The sequence below is a fragment of the Eupeodes corollae genome, chromosome 3, assembly GCF_945859685.1.
Source record: "Eupeodes corollae chromosome 3, idEupCoro1.1, whole genome shotgun sequence".
In the NCBI taxonomy this organism is placed as follows: domain Eukaryota; kingdom Metazoa; phylum Arthropoda; class Insecta; order Diptera; family Syrphidae; genus Eupeodes; species Eupeodes corollae.
In genome coordinates, this window is record NC_079149.1 from 65,413,397 (window position 1) to 65,437,361 (window position 23,965).

The following is a 23,965-nucleotide window of genomic DNA, read 5'->3' on the forward strand; positions in this document are numbered from 1 at the left end:
TACAGAGAAAAGACTTATATTTAAAACTTTCAACTATTCCTGTTTTCGAGAAGTTTCAGGGATGGAGAAGCCTACAGTGCTTAGGTCGGTTCCAAACTGCTTATTTTATGACAAAATTACTTTATCAACTAAACGGGTGTTTTTTTTTAGACGTGGGATTTTAAATCAATTACCAAAATAATAGTTCAGTTCGCGCACCGCATTGCAAGCAGAGTCTAATGTTCGGTCGACATAGTAGTCCAGCAGAGTTAGTGAACTGAGCAATTTTTCAAATTCATTTACTCTGTTGGTTAATACGCATCCTCAGAGACGCCACCATCGTAAGAACACTATTGCTACAGTGTGGCACAGTATTGAATTTGCGGAAGGATTGTGGTTCGCAGGCATACAAAATATAAGTCGTACAATATTTGAAGCGTAACGACCATGACCATCAAGCCCTAGCACCGATCCCGATTTTCAAAAGAAAATTTTGTTTTGTGTACGTTCATAATCGAAATTGTATTATTTTGATGATCATAATTTACAATCCATTGTTAAGAAGCCATAAACTCCTCATAAAGTCACTGTTTTGTAAGCCTATGAGCAGAGCGAATCTTTGGTCCATATTTTCTAAAACTTAAAGCTTGCCATAATTTAACAGTCAATGGGTAACGCTATAGAACAATGATTAGTGATTTTTGCGTGCCTGTATTATAATAGGATGTTGATATGGGTAAGCTTCGGTTTCAAAAAGACGGCGCTAAAAAAATCACCCTTTATAAAGCAACTTATTCTGAAAATAAGTTTAAAATTTTAAACTAAAAATATGTAATTAGGTATTAGTATTGAGAATTTAAATACAAACTTACGTTTTTGAACTGCAAAAGATGCAATTTTAGTTGCACCTTTAATTTCCACCAATTATTCAAAAATTAAACTCAAGCTTTTTGATTTGAGTTAAATTTAAAATTTATTTTTTAAATAAAATACTTAATTTTACTACATATAAACGAAAAATAAACTAAGCCTAAGTCTTTGGAATGTAATATCAAATTTCTGTATAGTAACCCTTGGAAAGCATGAATGTAAATAAATATATATAATTTATATACCTTAACGTTTATAAACAAAAAAAAGAATAAACTAAAATAAAATCATTGGTACACGTAAGTAATTACTTGGAAAAGTAGTTATATTTTTTTCTTTGTTAACAATTATGTATATTTTGATTTAAAACAAGCATTACCTACTTATTGAGTTTCGAAGTTGAACTAAAATTAATGTTTTTTTTTTTGGCATCGAAGGAATTATATAATTATATTTCACGATAGGTTATAACTTAAAATAAAAAATACCCTCAATATGAGTAATTTTATTATTATTATTATTATTTTTCGTAATTATAGGTACAACAAATAGTGATATTAAAATGTATTTTTTGTTTTATTTTGTTTTATTATGATGATGCTGTAGTTACTATGAATTAAATTAACAAGAAATTTTCACATACACACATTGAAAAATTATTGCACATTGCTGTTATACAATTAAAGACACTTTTTGACAATTTATCGATGAAATTGAAGAATTTAGAGATGAAACATCACCGTCAGGGCTTGCAAAATTTGGTTTTGTTAGACTTCTTTCTATAAGAGGCCTTAAGTCTGTATGCTGTGTTTCCTTGTGTCTTCTTAGGTCTACTTTTCGTTGAAATGATTTGTGGCATAGTTTGCACGAGAATGGTTTATAACCAGTATGTTTTCGAGAATGCGTGATCAGGTTTGAGCTTTGGCTAAATGCTTTACCACAAACTTGACATTTGTGCGGCTTTTCTCCTATAAATAGAATAAAAATAATAAAATAATTTTTTACTTTGATTTCATGTTTATATAATACATTTTCAAACACTTAGTTTCATAGAGCTATATAATAGTAATAATATAGTTTTGAATATTCAGTTGCCAAAGATGTCCCAAAAGTAAAACCAGGAGGAGTCTTTTTCTATTTTAGTGGCCATTAAAATGACACAAATTACAATTTTTTTTAAAGAACTAAAAAAATCAACAGACGGAAAATATTCCCCATACGCCTAAGTGTATCATAAATGATTACATTTAATGCAAAGTGTTTGAATTCGTATTGACCATGATTACGTTTAAGGCAAAGTGTTGGAATTCGTATTGACCAGCGGGACTAATGGAGCTCATTGAGCGATAATATAATGAGAGCCATGAAACCTTAAGACGGTGTTCGAGAGATGCAAGAGTTTCAGTTAGACAACGGTCACCTATCATTTTTAGAGCAGTCTTTTAAATTCTGTCCCAGAGACTCAAGTAGGTTATAGGAGCAACTGCACAAATATGGGAATTGTACTCAAGGCTTTATAAATTATATCCAGATCAGAAGGGATATAATACCTTCTTGCATCGTCAGCGAAAACCCAAAATCTTAGCAGCATTTTTGGCGATGTGAAATATGTGATCACTCCACAACAAGTGGTTTGTAATTCACATACCTAGGACTGATAATTGTTCAGTCTCCTCGATGTAACTACCACTCATGGACAGTGGCATTGAGGGAGGGTTACCTTTGCGACAGTAGACAGCATTGAGGTTTCGTAGCATTAAATTCTACACGGTTTTTGATTCCAAACTGTGCAATGCTGTTAAGATCAAAATTTAATGAGGTTATCATACGCTGCCGATTCATCAATACCAATTAACGATTTTCGATCAAATGCCTTTGAAATATCGAGTGCAATAATCTTACATTCTCCAAGACGATGTAAAGATTTGTTCCACTGTTCGGTGAGATAAACAATAAAATCACCAGTGGACCTATTGCAACGAAATGTTAAGAAGCTTCAAAAGATCAAGTTCTTCAAGATATTTCTTAAGCTGAAAATTAGTCAGCGTTTTCATGACTTTGGAAAGAAGGGATGCAATTGGACGATAGTTAGATGGTGAATAGGATTCACCTTTTTAAGGGACAGGCTGGACATATGCAGTTTTCCATCCACTCGGAAAGAGACCTGTAGAATAGGATAGATAGAAAAGTTTACGCAGTGGTTTGCCAGCCTTGAAGAACACCTCTTCAAAATAATAGCGGGGATGCTATCCGGGCAAGCGGATTTATGAATGTCAAGATTTTTAAATACTGTAGTAACTGAACGAGTGCGAAAGAAAATTAGTTCCACAGAATAGTTTACGCTTTCAAGTACAGGCGGAGTCATGTCACTCACTGACAGCGTCGAATTAACAGGAAACTGTGCTCGTAGGAACTGACGAAGACGTAGTGTTACGCACATCTGTTACAATTGACCAGAAATGTTTACTACCATAGGGACACTGTAGTATTTTTTGCCGTAATTTCTGATCGTGCAAAAATTGAATGCGTCGTATATGTCCGTTACAGGTTGAACTTATCCCGGTTTTCCTCAGTTGGGTTTGCTTTGTAATTCCGGAACCTTACATTTTTGATCCTAATAATCTCCTTACAGCTCAAATCAAACCATGAGTTTTCTTTGGGTTTGATAGATTTTAAACTATTCGGGGTAAAATTTCTCATTCTACAAAGAATTAAGTTGTAATCATATCTCCACTGGAATCCACGTCATTATCGAGAAAGCGTAGTGACCAGTTAAAGTTCCTAAATTGTGGGTGTAGTTCATCATAATGGGTCATATGCAAAAGGATGAGTTCAAGCTCTTTACTCACTTTTCTCAGAACCTTCTAAGAGTGGTATGCAACAAAAAATACAGAGACCGAGATAAATCTCAAGCTATGAATTCGAAATCAAAGTGTTGAGATCAATCTCTCGACGAAAACTTTATGTGAGAAAGTTCTAGTTTTGATATGCAAAAGGATGAGCCAACGTTCGATTGCATGAGATGGATCTCAGGAATTGTTGAGGATGGGTTTTCTCTTACTAATTATTTATTTGTTTAATCTACGAGCTACAGGCTCAACAGTTGCAAAAAAGAATAAATACATACATAGGTATGTACAAAAAATAAATAATTTACAATTCATGATTAATGTATAGATAAACCATCAATTTTCAATTTGCTTGTAGGCCATGCTATATCAATATGACTAATTACTTTGTTAAGCTCCCATATTGACCTTGACACTGGTTCATTCCTTCCAAAATTTGCCCTATGCTTAGGTTGAAAAAGAAGGTATCTTTTTCTCAATGGTCTAATCGGGGCATTAATAAAAATTAACCATAGAAGGTTAGGACACTTTATATGGTAACATAAAATATCTCGCACCAATATAATATTATTCTTCGCTATTTGAGAAATTTAAGACCCAGAAGATTACATCGAGCTTGTGAATCTGGACAAAAATTCCAGCGCATTCTACAAAACACATATTTTGTAAAACGATTCTGAACTTTCCCAATGCTATCCGAAAATGTTTGTTAGAAAGGATTCCATATGACATCAGCATACTCAAGTAATGATCTAACTAATGAGTTATATAGAGATGTAAGCGTATAGGTATCCGAAAAGTAGAGTTGGCTTCAATCATAGAGTTGGCTTTAGCGACAATAGCATTCATGTGCGGAACAAATGTAAACTTGGAATCAAAGGAGACACCCTAATCCCTTACTGTAGCAGTTCTCTGAAGAGGGATACGATCAAAAGAATGGGCAAAGTCATAAGTTGAAAGTTTCTTAGAGACAGATATAGCGAAGCATTTCTTGACATTAAGTTTAAGACAGTTAACCAAACACCAGTTTGATAAATGATCGAGGTCTATTTGGAGATTAAAACAGTCATAAATGAAATTCACTTTTAAAAATAATTTGAGATCATCAGCATATATGAGACAATGGATGAATTTTATGATTTTGCAAATATCATCAATAAAGATTAAACATAAAAGTGGACCAAAGTGACTGCCCTGTGGCACACCTGAGGTACAGTTAATAGATCTCGAGGTTTGATTGTCATGTTTTACTTTTTGTTCCATATCAGTTAAAAAAGATGAAATCCACTGAAGGAGATTAGAGTGAATCCCAAAGTTATGAAGCTTACGAAGCAGTTTGTTGTGGCATACAGAATCAAATGCCTTACCAAACCCGTGTAGATAGCGTCTACTTGACTTTGGCTTTCTATACAATTAATAACGAAAGAGGAAAAACATGCGAGATTAGTGGCACTTGATGTACCCGATATAAACCTATGCTTGGCATCACTTACATGTTCTTTTACGAAAAAATCCAGTTTGGACTTACACAAAACTTTCGAACAATTTAGGAATTGTGCATAGCTTACAAATGCCTTTGTAATTTTCAACATAATTTTTCGAACCAGATTTATAAATAAGTATCAGAAAAGAAGATTTATCCATTCGTCCAAAAATATTCCGGACAATAAAGATAAGTTGAATATAATTTGCAATGGAAAGCATACAGAGCTAGAGCATTTTTTAAAGACAAGAACAGGTTTAAGATTCTGAAGACCATTTAATAATATAATATAATAATGTAATGTCTGAAAGAAAATCCTAGTTTCCTTGTGAAGTTGAGTAAACTGATTCAAAAAAATTGAGCAAAAAGATCAAGAGTTTTATTAATGTCAGTAGAATTATCCCCTCTAAAATTCAGCGCAGTTGGAATGCCAAATGATTTCCTTTTAGAATTGATAAAACTCCAGAATCGTCTCGGATCACTTTTTAAATTATCTCCATATTTAAAATATAATTCCTGTGCAAGAATTTGCTGAGAACCATGAATTTTGTATGAAGTTTACAAAATTAATGTTTGTCATCTTAAGCGTTTGACATTTTATACTTGGCAAATGATTTATTTTTTAAATGAGCCAGCCTTTTGTTATACCACGGAGGTTTTGAGATATTCTTTTCAGTCTTATACGGTATAAATAAGTTAAAAGCTGTATTTGAGATACCCGTAAAACGGTTAAGCATATTCTTCAGGTTAAGGTTTTAAAATTCAGTATGCCAGTTTACAGTTCCAAGATAATTATCGAGTTCAATGAAGTTTGATTTTAAGAAGTTAAATGGTTTTGGATTGTTACAGTTAAATTTTAAATATCTAATTTCTGTCATAAAAAATTTTGTATGAACAATATTTCTGTTGGTCAAAATTCTGTATTTCAAAATGCTGTCAGTAGCCAAAAATGTCAGCCCATTTCTAGCATTTTCTGAGTTTACAGTGTCCTGAAGGCTGAAATACAGAATCTAGGACACACAAAATTATAACGAAACAGTATCATACAGATTTCTGAAAAACAGTTTATCGACCCGCTCTTGCAAACGAAGTTGCTTAAAAATAAAACATTGAGAAAGCATTTTTCATATAATAGAGTCAAAATGATTGCTTATGTTTAGCACAATATTCTATATCTAGCCATCATTTACGAGTATATAACTCTTGAGATGTTTTCAATATTATGTATTTTGATGAATGGTGTAATTTCCATAATAATTTGAAATCAAAAATTTTATACCTTTTAACCTACTTAATTAATATCAATTATCTCAGAACTTTATTACTGAAATCCAAAAAATAAAGATGAGAAATCGTTTAAATGTAGGTAGGTATATCCTTACCCTCTACAATCTGATTTATCATAAAGAAGAAAGAACGCAGTTAGGGTTACCTCTATAAATAAAAATAAGAAAAAACTTCAATAATCTCAACGAATACGTGATTATATTTAAACCATCTTCTTCTTATAAACACAGAACCATCTTAGAAATGTCATGGTTTGTTTGTGTGAGTGTGCTTGAGAAAAGTCATAAGGACCTTATACCTACACATAACATTAAAGGCAGAAGATAAAGATCCAGAAGAAAAAACTCTATTTCAACAGACTAAAATCACACTATATTTAAAACAATAATACAAAAAATCAATTCGAATCAGAACATCCCAACGGACTTTTTCATATACACATAGATTTACGTAGGTATAGATGGGTATAGTTACAGTATTATACTTATACATATGTCTTAGAATCACGTTTCTGCAATTTAACGGTTATATACAGACACACATATAATAGCTTTGGCCATTCTACGTCTGTACTATAGTAGCTGTCAGCACACAACAAGGCTCTGCATGGATTTGTGTCTGTGCCCTGTAAATCTATAGACCAAAAAAGCGAAGGACTATTATTTTTATATACTATATCGTCCTGAATGGCGAAGCCACAGTTAGTTTTGAGTAGGTACTCTCGATGTTGCCGTTGTCGTCGTCACTGCCGCCTTTGCCGCCATGACGCTATAACCTAACCATGTTAATGACATGGGTGACGATGACGACGACGGGAAGAGCACACTACCACGAACGCTGAAGAATATTGTCATGGCAACCATGGAAAATAGGGCGGCACATGTATGTACAGAAAAATCACGACCGACCAATGAAAAATTTAGTCAAGGGATTTTGATTTTCTCCGACCAACACAGCAAGCTTCCGAACCCTCACGAACACATTCATAGCTGCTGCGTGTGTATTAATTAAAAGCTCCGATATCGAACCCTGTTGCTGTTGCTGTGGCTGTGTCAAGACTCGAAAGCTCATTTTGCGCCCCATGTAGTGTAGACGTTGCGTCCGATTGCAACCCCTATATTCTTCTTCAGTTGAAATCGGAAGCAAAATAGTACAAATGACTTACAATTCAGCCGGAAAGGGCCACACAAACATACATACATATAGTACGCATACAATCAAAGTCGATGTATAGACGTGTGACCGTATACGTATGTGTGTGTCACTGATACCGACACCCATCTGTGCTAAATGTATTCCGAATAAAAGATAAGATACTAAAAAAAAGTCGTATCGTAAACACTATATATAAATATTTTTGAAAACATGGCGCAATCCCAGACATTTTTATCGTTTTCGTCCTCGGTGGGTGTAGCAGATGGAGGCTATAACTACCATCGTATCGGGTGGATGTGTACTGGTTTATTTATTTATAGCAGAATAGACGCAACGTTCGTTTCGTTGATTCATCTGCCAGAAATCATCTGCTTTTTCTTAGTTTCCGGGAGGCAGCTTTAAGGATGTTTCCTTATATTTTCGTTACGGTATGTTTATTTTTTCTTCCTTGGGGCAACTGATTTGGAAATCTGTGAACTTTTTTTTACATTAAAGAATGTTTGCATTGTGTCTAACTGGATCTCTTACATTGAATTATTTCATGGGTTATATAAAGATACCTTCAATTCGTATGTACATATGTAAATACTTTTCTTGTATTAGTAAATGTACATAGAACCTACGTACATATTATATATTTTGAAAGTTTTAAAACGAAATGTCTATCGGTTATGAATGTTATGTCTTAAAAATCGATTTGTTTATTATTTTCGTTCCTACTTTTATTGGAATTTGTATTATAGCCGATTTCGATGTTGAGGTTTTTTCAAGTTTTGGTAATGTTTGATGATTTTTTAAGAAGGCGCCAACTTAACACCATCAAATAAGGTACATTTTTGTAACAGACCTATAACGACATTCTGTAGATACATCAGGGTTAATAAACTCATATTTAAACTTATGTATATATATACACATATACCAATATATGCATGTACATAGGACCAAGGACTTTGCTGTTGATATTTTCGGATTTCAATAAATTTCTATCTACTTATGTAGTTCGGACCTCTTGCATTAGTATTTTTGTCAATGGATTAAGTACCACTGATTATGATATGATTTGTCTGTTTTTTTTCAGCTTAAATCATGCCAGAGAATATTAAATACTTAAAATGTACGTTGATAAACTTTAAAACTATGAACAAACGTCAAAACAAATTACGTCATTCTTCTTTTAAGTTGAAAAACTGATGTTGTAAGGATCAATGAAAATTAAAAATGTTTTGCAATAATGTTCGCTTAAAAGGCTTCGCTACGGACTCGTTTTAGAATATTAATAATAAAGGTTCATTTAGTTGTATACTCGTTTTGTGTATACATTTTTTAGAAACGAAATTCGATCGTCAAACCATTTAGATTACCAAGATGTAACGGATATTTTTATTAAGATGTGTGGTTTTCAATTAGCCGATATTTTGTTCGGTCTTTTTGACAATTGCTACTTTATTTATGATCAATGAATTTATTAAAGAAAACTCTCGTGTAGGTGCCTGTAGCGTGACCTCATTGATCGTGATATTTGACACGACTGAACCATTTTATTGTTGGCTTCCGTGAATTCGTTTGACTATGCATATGAAGCCGAGGTGATTGAAGTCTTGGACAAGAATATTCGGCGTGTTATTGCTGACGGCCAACATTTTTTGCAAAATGTGGTCGGAGCTTCTCGTCTGCGATTAATTTGAGTCAGCCTCGGCTGCCGGTTGTACGAAATCGTTTTCAAAACACAATGACAAATTTTTGTTCATAGAATAAAGCTTATTTTTTAACCATAACACTAAATTATATGCGTTTTTTGTTTTTTCTTAAAAATAATACGTTTAAAAAGACACCTTTTATCTGATAGACAAGAGGAAAAGGGATACACACTCAAAGCAAACTTTATTTCTTGATGCAATTGCAATTTGCCATTTTGATAGTTTTTTTGATGTTTTGCATTGCTAATACTGGAAGACAAAGACTTGAGAACTTTTTTCTGATGATGCATAACAAATCACTACAATAATTCTTCATGTATCGAGCCTCTTCTGAGGTTGTATTCTCTAGGAAGAAACCAGATAGGTTTTGCAAGTTTTTACCAGGTCAACTAGCCAACTACACCCGTGTTTTGTGTTGGAAAATCAATCAATAGTATGGTAGGATTTTACACAAATTACAGAAACAATATCCGTAGCATCAATACTACCGATAAAAGTTAAAGTAGAATCTTACTACGGATGGGTTTTTGAAATTTATACGAGCATCGAATGGATCTCATGTCATGGACTAACTGGGCTTATTTTGCAAGAATAGAAAAGATAATTAAGTTTTGATATGTTTCCACCAAAGGTTTATCTCAGTTTAGAATAAATAAATATTGTTGGTGTTTCCACCGGACAAGAACATTAAAAAATGATTAAGGTTGACAGCACTTTCTTAAATACAAATGGTGTTTTGGTGTTTCTTATGAAGTGCAAGTGAGATAGTTTGATTCGTGTTAAACAATGAAGAACTGACTACTCGTAGATCATCAACATATAAGAACACGCTACCTACTCTATGTGGATTTTTTTTATTTGAATAAAACAAAACTATATTTTTTGTGCACAAACATGAAAATAAACAGACTATAATGCATTATCTGTGAAACCAACTCCACCACACAGGTTTTTCTTCACAAATTTTGAATCGACTCCAATCCCCGACCGGAATCGAGTCGAATCAAGCTCATTTCAACTCGATTCAGGTATATAAAGAATAAAGGCGAGCTTCAAGCTTTCAACACCACATGTTAATGTATTATAGCCTACCTACAAACCCCCTTCTCGAAGGTTTTATTTTATGTCAAAGCTGCAATTGTTAAATGAATTTTTTTTTATAGAATCTCAATTTCCGAATGTTTTTTTACCATTTCTTCTTGAAAATTGTTTTAGTTATTTTTCTGCTGAAGTCAATAATTTAAACTTTTGATTTTCACAAAATTTTCTTCTATTTGGTTATGACTTAGAATCTAGATCACTCTTGATACAAGGGGTTAAGTTTTCGATAGTGGTCTAGATATCGTTTGTAAAAATGTTATCATCCCAATTTTTATTGCAAACAAATTTGAAATCCATACTGAGGCTACTGGTTAGTATTATTTTAATAAATATATAATATAATATTAATCAATTTACAAATGTATTTATTATTTTTTCTACAAGTTGAAAATGTTGAAATACTAAAATTTTATTGCAGTCTCTGAGGAATTGTTGAAATGTTAATTTAAGGTTAAATTTATATAATTAAAAGTGACTGCGCAGAATATATTCCGTTCATATTTTCGTAAACATAAGACCATGGAAATTAATGCTAATCTCAATTTTTAATTCGCGAAGAAATAAAAGAATTTTCAAAAATAACAAGCTTCATTTGGACAAGAATTATTTAGTTTTAATAACACTAGTCGAAAAAGTAACAAGTTTTTCTGTCCCAGAAACAAAACAATAATTTTTCAAATGATTGCAATGTAAATTCGAATCCCTTCTAATTTTTTTATCGCATCATGTTTTTTTTAAGTATGCTTCTTAAATCATGCTAAAACAGCAAACAAAAAAAAAGAACTTTAACATTCAAAATATTTGTTAACAATAAATTGCATGTTGATTTTGCAAAGAACAAATTTTTCTTTTCTCAATACAACTTAAATCATTTTAGTATCTTACTTAGTTTCTGGAAATTGTCATTGATTATGAGCCTTTATTTGACTCTATATGAAGAAAACCTTCAACTTAATACCCTCATAGTTTTGAAAAATACGTTTTGGAGATCATTTTTAGTGCGGATTTCCAAACAATGTTAACTATTTGCTCAAGTTTTAAAAATATCCATTTTCAACATTATTTTTAATATATTTTAAAATCTTAGTACAGTAGAATGTTTAGATACAAATTTCCGTCACAATATCAAAACATTCTCTCCAGCTTTTTTACCTTTTTGTGTGAAAACCGTTTCATCATGAATTCTTAGTTGTTTTTTTTCGGATTTTTGTAAGCCAAGTGAAAGAACTTATGAACATTTTTTTAATATTATGTAAAAGAATATAAATATTTCAACTTTCAATACCATCATTGGTTTTATTGAAAAAAGCAACTTCATAAGTTTAGATATGCGAATTTAGAAAAGCGCATCTTAAAAAGTAATAAACTGGACGAAATGCTTTGATGATTTTAAAGGCACATTTGAATTGAGTCTATTAAAATTCATCCAAAAAGTGAAATTTTATTTTAAAAATAAGCAATGAATGAACCAGATTAAGAAAAACATATCAACTGTAATAAATTCCATCGGAATTACAGTGAATTATGAATCCAAATTACAGTGAACTATGAATTCAAATTACACAAAATTGTATACGCATAGGTTGAAATAAATAATAATGAATACATAATTGTTGTACTACTTCGCCAAACTTTATCTAATACTTCTACAGAAAATTATAGAGGCATTTCAGTTTTGAGCTCACTAAGAAAACTGTTTGCACAAGGGTTGTACGTTAGGCTTGTGTATTGGATTGAAAGAAATAATGTAAAAAGTCCATATCAGGCTGGTTTCCGCGCGGGCCATTCAACGATTGATCAAATTTTCGTCGACTTTAAAGATGCTTTTGATACCATCATCAGAAGATCACTTTTATAAAGCTAGCAGTTATTGGTCTTTTAACCAAATTTATTCGGATTCATGAACAACTTTTATTAAACTCGTCTGCAATGGTTTGTAATGGTGTATCTTTGTCAAAATCCTTTAATACCGAAACAGGTGTTCCATAAGGCTGTATATTGAGTCCGCTGATGTTCGCTCTTTTTATCAATGATATTGAAAATCAAATTACCGGGAGGCGTCAACTATGGGGATTGATCTTTGAACATTTTGTTTTATGCTGATGACCTGGTGGTGTTCTCTGACAGCTCAGCTTCAGATGAAAAAACTTAAACAATACTGCAATTCGTAGGATCTCAAAATCAACATGTCTTAATCTAAAATTATTGTTTTTGAAACCGCGAAACCGTTTAAATTATTATGTACGAAATTGGACATTAGATAGTACCACTTTTGAAGTTGTCAGCGAGTATAAATATCTTGATTTTACTATCACTCATAATTTGAGCATTAAAAATCACATTAAAGAGAAGGTGATATTACCCAAATCAGTTATAAACTCGATGTGGTAACATTTTTTTTCCAAGAAGCTTCTTCGACCCTACATCGAAATGTAAGGTTTTTGAGTCTACCGTGAACAGTTGCTTTTGTTTTGGGAATCAATTATATGGATACCAATTTCTAGAGGATATGGAATTTATTCAAAAAAATCCTCCAGCTACCTCGTAACACGCCTTATTACGCCATATATGTTGAGTCCGGGCTTCCGCAAATATATGTTAGAAGTTTAAAGGACTATCTTCTTAAAGTTATGCATAGACCTGATAGTAATCTGCACAAGCAAATCCTGCTTTTATCATTCCATTGTTGATATTCCCCTCTTAGAAATTGGCATGCTCTTGCCACATAACAGAACTTAGCAATGAATTTACAAAACTAATCTCCAAAGGGCTAGGGAATCACTTTCTAGAGCAACCTATAGCCTTCTTAATTTAACTTTGGGTGATTATAATTATTTCTGTGAGGACCTTTTTGCTTCTGATATATAAGTTTGATATTCAAAATACGGACTGAAACTCTTGATCTCAAGTACAGGCTACAGAACTGACAAATGCAATTTGTTTACTCTGCAACTCAAACCAAAACGAAGATGTTTACCATTTTTTACCAACTTGTCCAATTTTACAAGAAATCCGTAGACCTTATTTTGATAAAAGCGTCTTTTCGTCGGAAGAATGTTTGGAAATTGCTGGTACGCTTTGTCTCGCATGCAAATAATTACAGAAATTATTTTTTGAGTCTGTCTTGAAGTACATACTTAAATAAAAAAAATAAAAAAAAGTTTTGTTTTAGCTAAACTAAAAGCCCCAATATTCCATAACTTGAACCTCTTAGAGTTCGCCTAAACTAAAAGTCCATATTCATTGAAAGTACCTAATTGTTAATTTTTTTCTTTTTTCATAGTAACACATTTATTGTTAATTTATTAATCAAACAACATTTAAAAAGTTGATCACATTTTTGTATTATTATGTATACATATATGTTCTTTATTTTATATTCCATAATTGTGTCTCTTTTTTCTCAATGTAAATGTCTTGATAATATTCGGAAGACGGCTCTAATGCCATGCTTGTAAGTTTGTTTTTCTATTGGAAATTATTATGAATGAATAAATATTTATCTATTAAGAAAAAAAATACTACCTAGCTCTCAGATGGTTTTTTTAATTTTGGCACAAATTAATTTTTGAATTCAAAAGTTAAATTCCTTCATTTTGAGAATCTGCTACAATATCTTGCAAATTTCAGATGAAAAAAATATATTCCATATGTTACATTATAACAAATCTTCAAATCTCGACAAAAAAAGGGAGGGTACATTTAAAGAAATAACTTGAGAACTTCAAGTCTTACTGCGGTGGCTCGACCCATAGGTAGACAAATCGACAGAATTGTAAAAATCTTATACTTCCATGCATGTTTTTTTTTTTACAAAATCAAGGTTTATCCATATCATTGTTGGGTATTCCCAAATAGACGAAACACAAAATTTGATCTGGCCTTAAGGTCGTAAGATGCCATTTTGGCTCAAGAATTACCCAATCTTCTGTATCCAAAACTCTCATGAAAATAAAACCAGGAGCTTATTTTCTCATGGCACATAAATTCTGTTTGTATGCGAACAAGAGAAAAACCCCACAAACCCACACTACTACATTCAATACAAGCTCGTATCGTATAAATGTATAAACAGCTTCGTATCTACATATATGCCCAACATACCTATACACCTAACAACAACCATACGTTATTATAAAGGATAAAAGGAAGAGGAAAACTCGACGACATTATGCCACAGGCACACATGGGATCCTCGGATAAGCTTCAAATTCCTTTTGATTCGTGGTAATCCTTCCCCAGAAATTGATAGTTAATTTTGATTTGAATTTGGGAACACAAAGGAACGTATAATGTTTTCTGGTAGTCTCTATAATCTATTTACGCTAAGCTTTTAAATTTGCCCCTGATTAAATTGGTAGGTACTTATTTTCGTTGGCCCTAGAGCTAAGTGAATTTTAACTTTGAATTTGAGGAAAATCTCTTCTTTTTTTTTGTAAATTGAAAATTAAAGCAACAATGTGATTTACCTGTGTGAATGTAGGTGTGCTTTTTCATATCACTCTTCTGGTGAAATCGTTTACCGCAATAACTACAAGGATACGGCCTCGTGTCACTATGTATCAGTAAGTGCGTGGAAAGTGTACTCGACCGTTTGAATCTTTTGCCGCATTGCTTACATTCAAATACCTTTTCAACGTTATGTACAGCCCTGGAAATACATATAAATACAAAATTTAAGTCTTATTTATTAATTTATACAGAACAAGCTATTTAAAGCGAGTTTATCTCTTTGAAAAAGTAAAACAAAATGCTATAGTGTGTAATTAGTGTGGCGACAAGGCTTTTGTTCACTTAATTAACCTTAGATATGCATATAGGTATATAACTTTATCAAGGACATGTTTGGTGCTGCTTACCTATGTTGGCTTAAGCTAACTTCATGACCAAAGGTTTTATTGCACAATTCGCAAGCATAGGGTTTTTTGCCATGGTGTGTTCGTCGAGAATGTACTTCTAGTCCATGGGGTGTTGAGAACATTTTTTCACATTTCATGCAGGAATAGAGGTCACTGAATTGCGGTAATCCCGGCCATTTGGGCATGTGATGAAAATGTAAATGTGGCGGGTGCGGTAATCCTAAATGAGGATTAAGGTTCCCACCATTTTGTGCTTGTATCGTTGGCACCATCAAGCTACTTAATCTGAAGAATTCTTCTTGTCGTGTTGTTGGATGAAAACTGTTTAAGAACAAAATTTAAAAATATCACGTTAATATGTATTTATATATTTTATTTTCTCTTAAAGTTTCTTTACACAAAATTAAATCAAAAAAGATAAAATGATAAAATTCCTAAACCACAATATTATTGATTATCTACATATTATTTTATTTAAAAAATATGGGTTTGAATTTTATTTAAGGTATCTCTGGCATGTCAAAGTTTAAACTTCGTTCGATTCGCAACATTGAATTAAAGACGTGAAAAACTGAATTACACTTAATAATTGCATAACTTAAATGTGAATGGTAGGAATTTGATAAGGACTTTTTTTTGATTTTTTTTTTGATCGTAAAAATAACTTTGAAAACTTTATTACAGAGTACAGTTTTTAATTCCAAAAGGGTTTTGTATACCTTTATTATGCCAAAGACACAGTGTGAGCATAAGGAAAAGAGGGAAGGTTGGATAGGATGTGTCGAAGTACATTGATTTTAAATTTCTGAACATTGCAATGACAGGGAAAAATAGAGCGTGGCAAAGCGTTCCACATTCGCGTAGTACGGGTAAAAAAAGTATCTCTGTATTCATAGTACGGCCGAAGTTGGGCTCAAGGATAAACTGATGGGTATTTCTAGAAGCACGGGTATCACGGTTAAATTGTTTAAGGGGAGAAATGCAACTGGCTATTTCACTAGAGCATAGTCCGTTAAAATAACGGTTAAAAAGGGTAAGGAAAGAAACCTTGCGTCGATGTTCGAGTGACGTAAACGAGTTGATGATGTTAATATCACCAATCATTTTAAAAGCTCTTTTTAGAATACTGTCCCAGAGGCTTAAATAAGTTACTGGTGCACCAGCCCAGAAATGAGAGTTATATTCATGTTTCGGGCGTATATAGGTTTTGTGGCCAGATCAGACGGAGAGAAAAATTTCTTGCAATGTCTCAAAAAACCTAGACATCTTTTGGAATTTTTGGAAATATCGCGTATGTGATCGCTCCACAAAAGGTGGTTGCTGGTGCACATACCGAGGATGTCAAGATTTTCCGTTTCGTTGATGCAAGTGCCACTGATAGACAGTGGGTGTATCTCTCTTTAACGACGCAAGACAGCATTGCGTTTTCAAAGCATTAAATTCCACTCGATTTTTTATTCCCAATTATACAATGCTGTGTAGGTCGGAATTTAATAAGCTTATCATATTTTGCAGTTACAGTTCCACATCCGAAGAGGAGGGTTGTGAGTCTGAAAACGAATGTGAAAAGCTAAGAGTGTTATCGTCAGCGAAACAATGTATTGGGTTAGAAGTAGCAGACAAAACGGAGCCTTGGGGCACACCAGCATTTATTTTACGAGTTTCAGACTTGAAGCCGTTCAAAACAACTTGTATTGAACGGTTCGAAAACAAATTTCTAATCCAACGAAAAAGAGATTCGTCGAAACCAAAAGCACGCATTTTCGATAAGAGAGCAAGATGGCAGACTTTATCAAATGCCTTTGAAATATCAAGGGCAATAATCGTACTTTCTCCAAAACAATGTAAAGATTTGTTCCACTGTTTGGTGAGATGAACCATGAGATCAGAATTGGACCTATTGCTACGAAAGCCGTATTGTCGGTCAGCTTCCGTTCCTCGAGATATTTCTTAAGCTGATAATTGATCAGCGTTTCCATGACCTTAGAAAGATGGGACGTTGGTGCTATCGGTCGTTAGTGCTATTGGTCCATAGTTCTATCGGTCGGTAATTTATGGGAGAAGACGATTCGCCTTTTTTGGGATTGGCTGAACAAATGCAGTTTTCCAACTGCTCGGAACGAGCCCCGAAGAATAGGATAGATGAAAAAGCTTACGCAATGGTTTTGCTAGCGTGGAAGAACACCTCTTCAGAATAACAGCGGGGATACCATCTGGGCCAGCGGATTTAAGAATGTTGAGATCTTTAAGAACTTTTAAAACACCGAAAGCTCACCTCTTTCTCCTTGATAACCCCTTTGCAGTTCAAATAGAACCATGATTTAACCTTGGGTTTAATACTTTTAATCCTATTCGGGATAAACGTTTTCATTCCCTGATAAATCATACTAGAGATCATATCTGCACTGGAGTCTACGCCGCTACCGAAAAAGCATAGTGACCAGTTAAAGTTCTTAAAGAAATTATTGAGACCGTCCCAGTTGGCTTTCTCGTACTGCCAATCGGTTCTCTTTGGAGCTCTTTCTTTAACTGGATTTGTTTGCCACTAGAAATTAGCAGATATGACACTGTGTTCCGATGGGACTAGAGGCGTCAATACACTGATTGTGTCCTTATCAGGATCAGAAGTTAGAAACACGTCAAGTGTATGGTTAAACTCAGGAAAAATCTCAGCACAAATTCCTTCGGGCGTTGTCTGGCCCGAATGGCGAAGCCATGAAGAATTGTGAACATTTAAATCGCCCGTAATAACGATTTCAGTGTGGGGAAACAGGGAGATAATTCTTTGTATGGAGTCAGACAGAGCATCAAATTATTGATAAGTTGAAACTCTGTTCAGGTTTGGGCTCCGATAAAGAAAAGAAAAGTGAATGATGTGCTTATTTACGGAAAGTTTTAACCACATGAAATTAAAAATGGAGTCGGTACAATGACCGTAGTGTGGTAAAAGTTGATATGCAACATCTTTCCTAGTATATATGTATGGCGGTGGTAGGCAAGAAAAAAAATGCTACGATTCCCAATTTTTTTGAAAAGATAATCTATGACAAATTATCTCCTTCTCTTAAAGCAATGATTTCAGCATAGCAACATGGTTTTGTAGCTGGTAAATCCACTGCAACTAACCTCATTATTTTATAGTAGTTTAGTCTTGAATGCTCTTCAGAAAGGTTATCAATATGATGTTGTCTATATACCGACTATTATAAAGCTTTTGACAGAGTCAATCATGATGCTTTATTTATGAAGAAAAATAAATTAAAAAACTTTTCAGAATGGCTAAATCAATACTTAAAGGATCGTATTCAGTACGTTCGTATAAATAACTTTATTTCTACACCGGTATATGTTGCGTCGGGTGTCCCGCAAGGAAGCCATCTTGGTCCTCTTCTCTTTTTGTTGTTTATGAACGACATTGCTTGATGTACGCAGATGATCTAAAAGTATTTCATTGTATAAGATCTGAAGATGATTGTTTTCTTCTGCAACAAGATCTTGATCTTTTATCGGACTTGTGTTTAGCTAACTGCTTACATTTGAACATTTCCATATGCCAAAGCCTAACTTTTTCTCGAAACCGTTGACTTATTAATTTTATCTATAAAATCAATCATATGCCACTGCCTGTTATAACCTTTAAAAATATCTTGGTTTGATTTTTGACAAAAAACTTGACTTTGTAAAGCATATAGATTTCTTAGTGGCTAAAGACAGTTCAATGTTAGGTTTCATATTGCGAAACTCAAAGGAGTTTTCCGATCCACACACCTTAAAGTTTTTATATTTTGCTTTTGTAAGGAGTCTTGAATACTGCAGTGTTATCTGGAATCCTTCATATTTTCTTCATTTATTTAGAATCAAAAAGATCCAAAAAGGATTTACGAGAGTTGTAGTGAAGACATAGATCTTCCAACCATGAGGTGTATTTTGCCTCTTAACATTCGTAGAAAGTTCACAGAAGTTATGTTCATTCGTGACATAGTATCATATCATATTGGTTGTTCACAAATGTTAGCTCTAATTGTTATTAATGTTCCTGAGAGATTGCTCGAAAGCAATCGTAGAACTGTGTATGCTATCAATGAACCATTATCAAGGTGTTTAGGAGAAACAAATACTGTTTGCGACATGATTTATTTCAATGTTAGTAGATGTTTTTTTAATAAAATTTATTGTTAATTCTAAATAACTTTGCTGGTGGTATTGTTTAAAATTTTAAATTGTATGTATTATATTGTAGTAATCACTAAAGTACCTATTGTAACTTTGTTTGATGAAATAAATTAAACTAAACCATCTTAAGTGCACAAAAATCCGGGCCTCATTTTTAGATACTACATTTTTGAATCGAATGTAAAATTTTTGACTTAAATAAATTATGTTGTGCAGCACCTTGTAGAGAACCAGGGCTCTATGACTTACAACTTTTAGCTTTAAGCTGAATGATCGGCTACTTTAAGGAAGCCCAACAGGTAGTAACCCTGAAAAACCTTAGCTTTAAAAAGGTACAGGCAGGGATTGAACTCAAGAGGCATATCTCTGATTTTGAAAAGGATATGTTATTAATATAAAATGTTTATGAAATTCATAGGTTATTCAATAAAGCCTTTTTTCAATCTTTATATTCTTTCCTATGCAGTAGTACCCATGAAGTGATGGTAATTGCGTTGGACTGTTATGCCAGAGGTCTTGTGTTTGATCCCTGCCTATGCCATCTAAAGTCTTTTCACGGGTTCTGCCTCTTGCGAGGAATTGACGAATCCTCCAAGAGCAATAATTTTCATAAAAAGTACTTTCTCAAATTAGCCGTTCGGATCCAGCGTAAAACTCTAGGCCCCCTCCATCTCTGACAACAGTACTCGCACACAGGAATGGTTAAGAGTTGTAAGTCACTAAGCCCAATTTATTTATTTTGCATTCTTTCCTATGCGTTGCTGCATAGTTTCGAAAGGGCTGCTGATTCAAATCTCAACATTATACACTTAACTTTATTAGAGCCTCCAAAATGTGTGCAAGCCGTGGGAAAAAAATACACGAATTTTCCAATTGCAAAAATTGTATTTAAAGTACAAATTCAGAAAATATGAAAATATAAATTTTAATACAACTACTTTTGGTTAACTGGTTTAGCAATATTTTAGATTACCAATTAAACAATTAAAGACAACTATTCAAGTTTAACTTACCTAGAACTTATATTGGGCTGCTGTTGACCTTGATGGAAGGCAAAAGCAGCTAAGAGGGGGAATGGAGAGAGCATTGGCCTTGGAAATAACGCCGGATCATATGTGTTCCCATTGTATCCCGGTCGAAACACTTCGAAGGGATTCGTTTGCACTGATGATGGAGATTTTGAATGTCTCGGCTCGTCTCGTCTTAATAAGGCTGATACCGAGAACATTTCGGATTTCTTAGGACTCGCCGCCGCCGAAGACGACAATATAGTTTCACTCACCGCCGGCGAACACACAGGTGGCGTTGACCTATGGTGAGACAAGGGCGGAGGAGAGTCAACTTCCAATTCCAACGAACTCGATCTGGATCTCGTTCGAAACCTATCCACCTGCGAGGACCTAGAATGACTTCGAGATCGTGACAACGATTCCCCCTCGATATTGTCCAGCAGCACATTGCAGTGTATGAGGTTTTTGCCTGATAGGGTAATTGAATTGTTGTTATCCTCGTCTTGTGCCGTTGCAATCCGGGATTCCGCCTTCACAAGTCGATTAATTCCAAAAGGCAGTTCATCTGTGGAATAGATATAGAATTAAATGAGGTATAATCGTATTAATAGGACAGCGCTCCTTTGTGCTTATTATGTCACCCTATATTCATCTATTCAAACGCAATACAAATGATTTATTTCGCGTAAATTTTAATGGTAATCTCTATAAGGACGATAATGAAAAGGAAAAAGAAAAAGAAGAACCACCCCCCAAATTATTCGAAGAAATTGCGCATGCACTTCTATCATTTATCAATATGCTTTCTGTGTGTACTGGTAAATGGTGATGATGATGATGATGATGAGGATGACGATGACGATGAGGACTGTGATGATAATACATTATGCAGCATTGGGATTCTCTCGAATCTCAACCCTCCCGGCCAATACCTCTCAGTCTCACTCTCAGTCTCAACCCTATCCACATCACATCATAGACCAGATAGAGTTAAACCATATTATAGTCTATAGAGCATCCCTTGTTTTTACATCCCCTTAAGCTAAAACTTCACCGCATTTATTTGTGCTTTAGTTTCCTTTTGCTTTTGCTTTTAACCATTTGAATTTAATACGCATTCTATATAGAACAGATATATTTATTTTGTGATGTGTGTATATTATGATTGTATAGCTGTGCACTTGTTGTCCAGAGCCCTATCACTATCAGACCTATACCTACCTCCATCAGAGTTAGAAATTGAAATAACTCAAAGCCCGGGTATAGATTTTGTCTCTGTGCTGTGTGTAAGAATTTTCCGCTCTTTTATATTGCGGATCGAATTAGAATTTTGTCAAATTGTTATTTTGTTGGGCATTCGATTCGATACGATTCGATTCGAGTCCCGTACCCTTTTTTGTCTTGTCATGCTCCATTTATCTGGGTGTAGACGAACAGATGTTTTATTTAAACGCGAATTTATTTTATTTCGGAATTTCAGATGTGATGACGCTAAAGGCTGTTGATTAGGGTGAATTAATGGTCATGTACGTCGGCTTGATTACAAAAGGGTGTTGATTGTATGTTTTGTTTCATTTGATATGGATTATACAGGTGGATGATGATCGAACTTGAAAAACAGAGGGTACCTACCTATTCTGCATCACCAAAATAAATAATAATATAGGTATAATAGCAAAAGCGTATTGTAAATATAGTTGCCTATTTATTTTTTCTTACCCAACTGTAATTGAATAATACTGCACCGTTCTTAAATAATTAAAAAGGTTGATGGTAAAGCAAAAGCAACGAATTTGTTCTTTTGCGTTTCACAGTTTTCTAATACATTTATATATACACTGCCCTGAAGCTATCGATAAAATAACATACAATTTAAAATTTTGTTTTTCAAAACAACATGTGTCAGAAACTTGGTGAAAATACTTATTCAGAGCTAAAACTTTAAGGGTTTTCCTTATAAGAACATGATTTTCCAGCAAAAAAAAAAAATGTTTTAAAAAAGCATTCGATTTTTCATTAATCCATCCGAAATACTTTTTTTGTATAGTAAATTTGCTTTACATTTTAATTCCAATACATTTTTAAAGGATAAAACTCAATGTGTTCCATTTAAAAAAAAAAGTATTTGTCCAAACTTCTATATGAAGTGAAGTGCAAACTAGGGTCTAGTAACTTACAACTATCTTACATTCCCATGTGCGAGTCCTATCAAGGATAGCGGAGACCTACAGTTTTATGCCAAAATCGCTAATTTGAGGAAACGCTTTTTATAAAAAGAATTACTCTTGCGGGATTTGTCAAATTCTCGCAAGAGACAGCACCCGGGAAAAAAAACTTTATGTGACACAGGTAGGGATTGGACCTTAGACCTCTTGCACGAAAGTCCGACACAGTAACCACCTCGCCCACGGCCCACGGGTATTACAATACGTTTAACTATAGCAAGTACTTTTATCACGTTATGTGATTAATTTTTGTATCCAGAAATGAGGAGAAAGCCTTTGAGTTTGGATTTAATTTTTAGAATAATAAAATATAGCTCTGGTTCAGTTCCTTTTTTGTTTATTTTAAAGATGAGGTGTATTCAAATTCTCTAGAATAACAGTATTTTCGGATATAAGAAATATTCGCTCGTAAAAGTCCCAATCAAATTCGATTCCTTATATTTACGAAGATTTTATTTATATGATAAAATTTTCCAAACAATGTCGGCACTATGCAACAAATAGTAACTAATCCTGAGCTCGATCGCCCGCAGTGTTCGCAAAAGCACAAATTTGTCGATCCCTCTTCGATCTTTAAAATGAGGAAATATGTGCATTGAAATCTCTTTTCTGATTCTCTCATCCTTTCCTAATTGCTTCGACAGCGTCTAATCGGATCGTTATAAGGGTATTTATAACCTCTGAGTGCGCTTACAATATAAAAACAAAACATTCCACAAACTGTATATTGTATAAAGGCTAAGGTCCTAAGGCTTTTAAAGTCCAGTTGGTACAAGAACTCAAGCCGATCATATGTTTTAAAATGAATAAAATCAGTGACAAACTAAGTGTGCAAAAACAAGAACTTTCGCCTTTATTGTATTGTTTTACAGTTGATATTTTTTTTTAAAGAATAAACGATTCCTTTTCTGATATTTATGATATAGGAATCACTTGCAAGGTTGTTATGAGCACTAAAAAAATAAGTTGAGCATTATCTAAAATTTCAATAGTGCTGGAGATGCCAAAAATTCAGTTTAGACCGCTATAACTCAAAGACCAATTGAAGGATGTCACTTTTATAGGTACCTACCATTTTTCAATGGTTTTTTGCCTGTAGATTTTTCTCAGATATTTGTGTGAAAAAATAAACTTCTTTGAACTTATTAAACCATATACCATATTTCATGACAGTCAATTTTTTCTTGGTTTTTGAGCCTGTTTTGTAGAGTATTTTGCGAAACAAATATGTGTTCTTTCAATACCCTAAAAATTGTTTGCTTCGGTCCATAAAA

The 23,965-nt window shown here is 33.6% G+C and overlaps 1 protein-coding gene across 1 annotated transcript in view; it reads right to left on the reverse strand.

Annotated features, from left to right (window-relative positions):
* Positions 1-928: 928 nt before the first annotated feature.
* LOC129952016 (zinc finger protein Gfi-1b) overlaps positions 929-23,965 on the reverse strand; it is a 41,567-nt gene continuing 18,530 nt past the window's right edge. Inside the window, exons 2-5 of the mRNA XM_056064438.1 lie at positions 20,470-21,031; positions 15,284-15,604; positions 14,894-15,075; positions 929-1,817 (exon numbers count right to left, since the gene is read on the reverse strand). Of these exons, the coding sequence (XP_055920413.1) occupies positions 1,522-1,817; positions 14,894-15,075; positions 15,284-15,604; positions 20,470-21,031 (1,361 nt within the window). The 3' untranslated portion in view covers positions 929-1,521. The remainder of the gene's footprint in view (positions 1,818-14,893; positions 15,076-15,283; positions 15,605-20,469; positions 21,032-23,965) is intronic.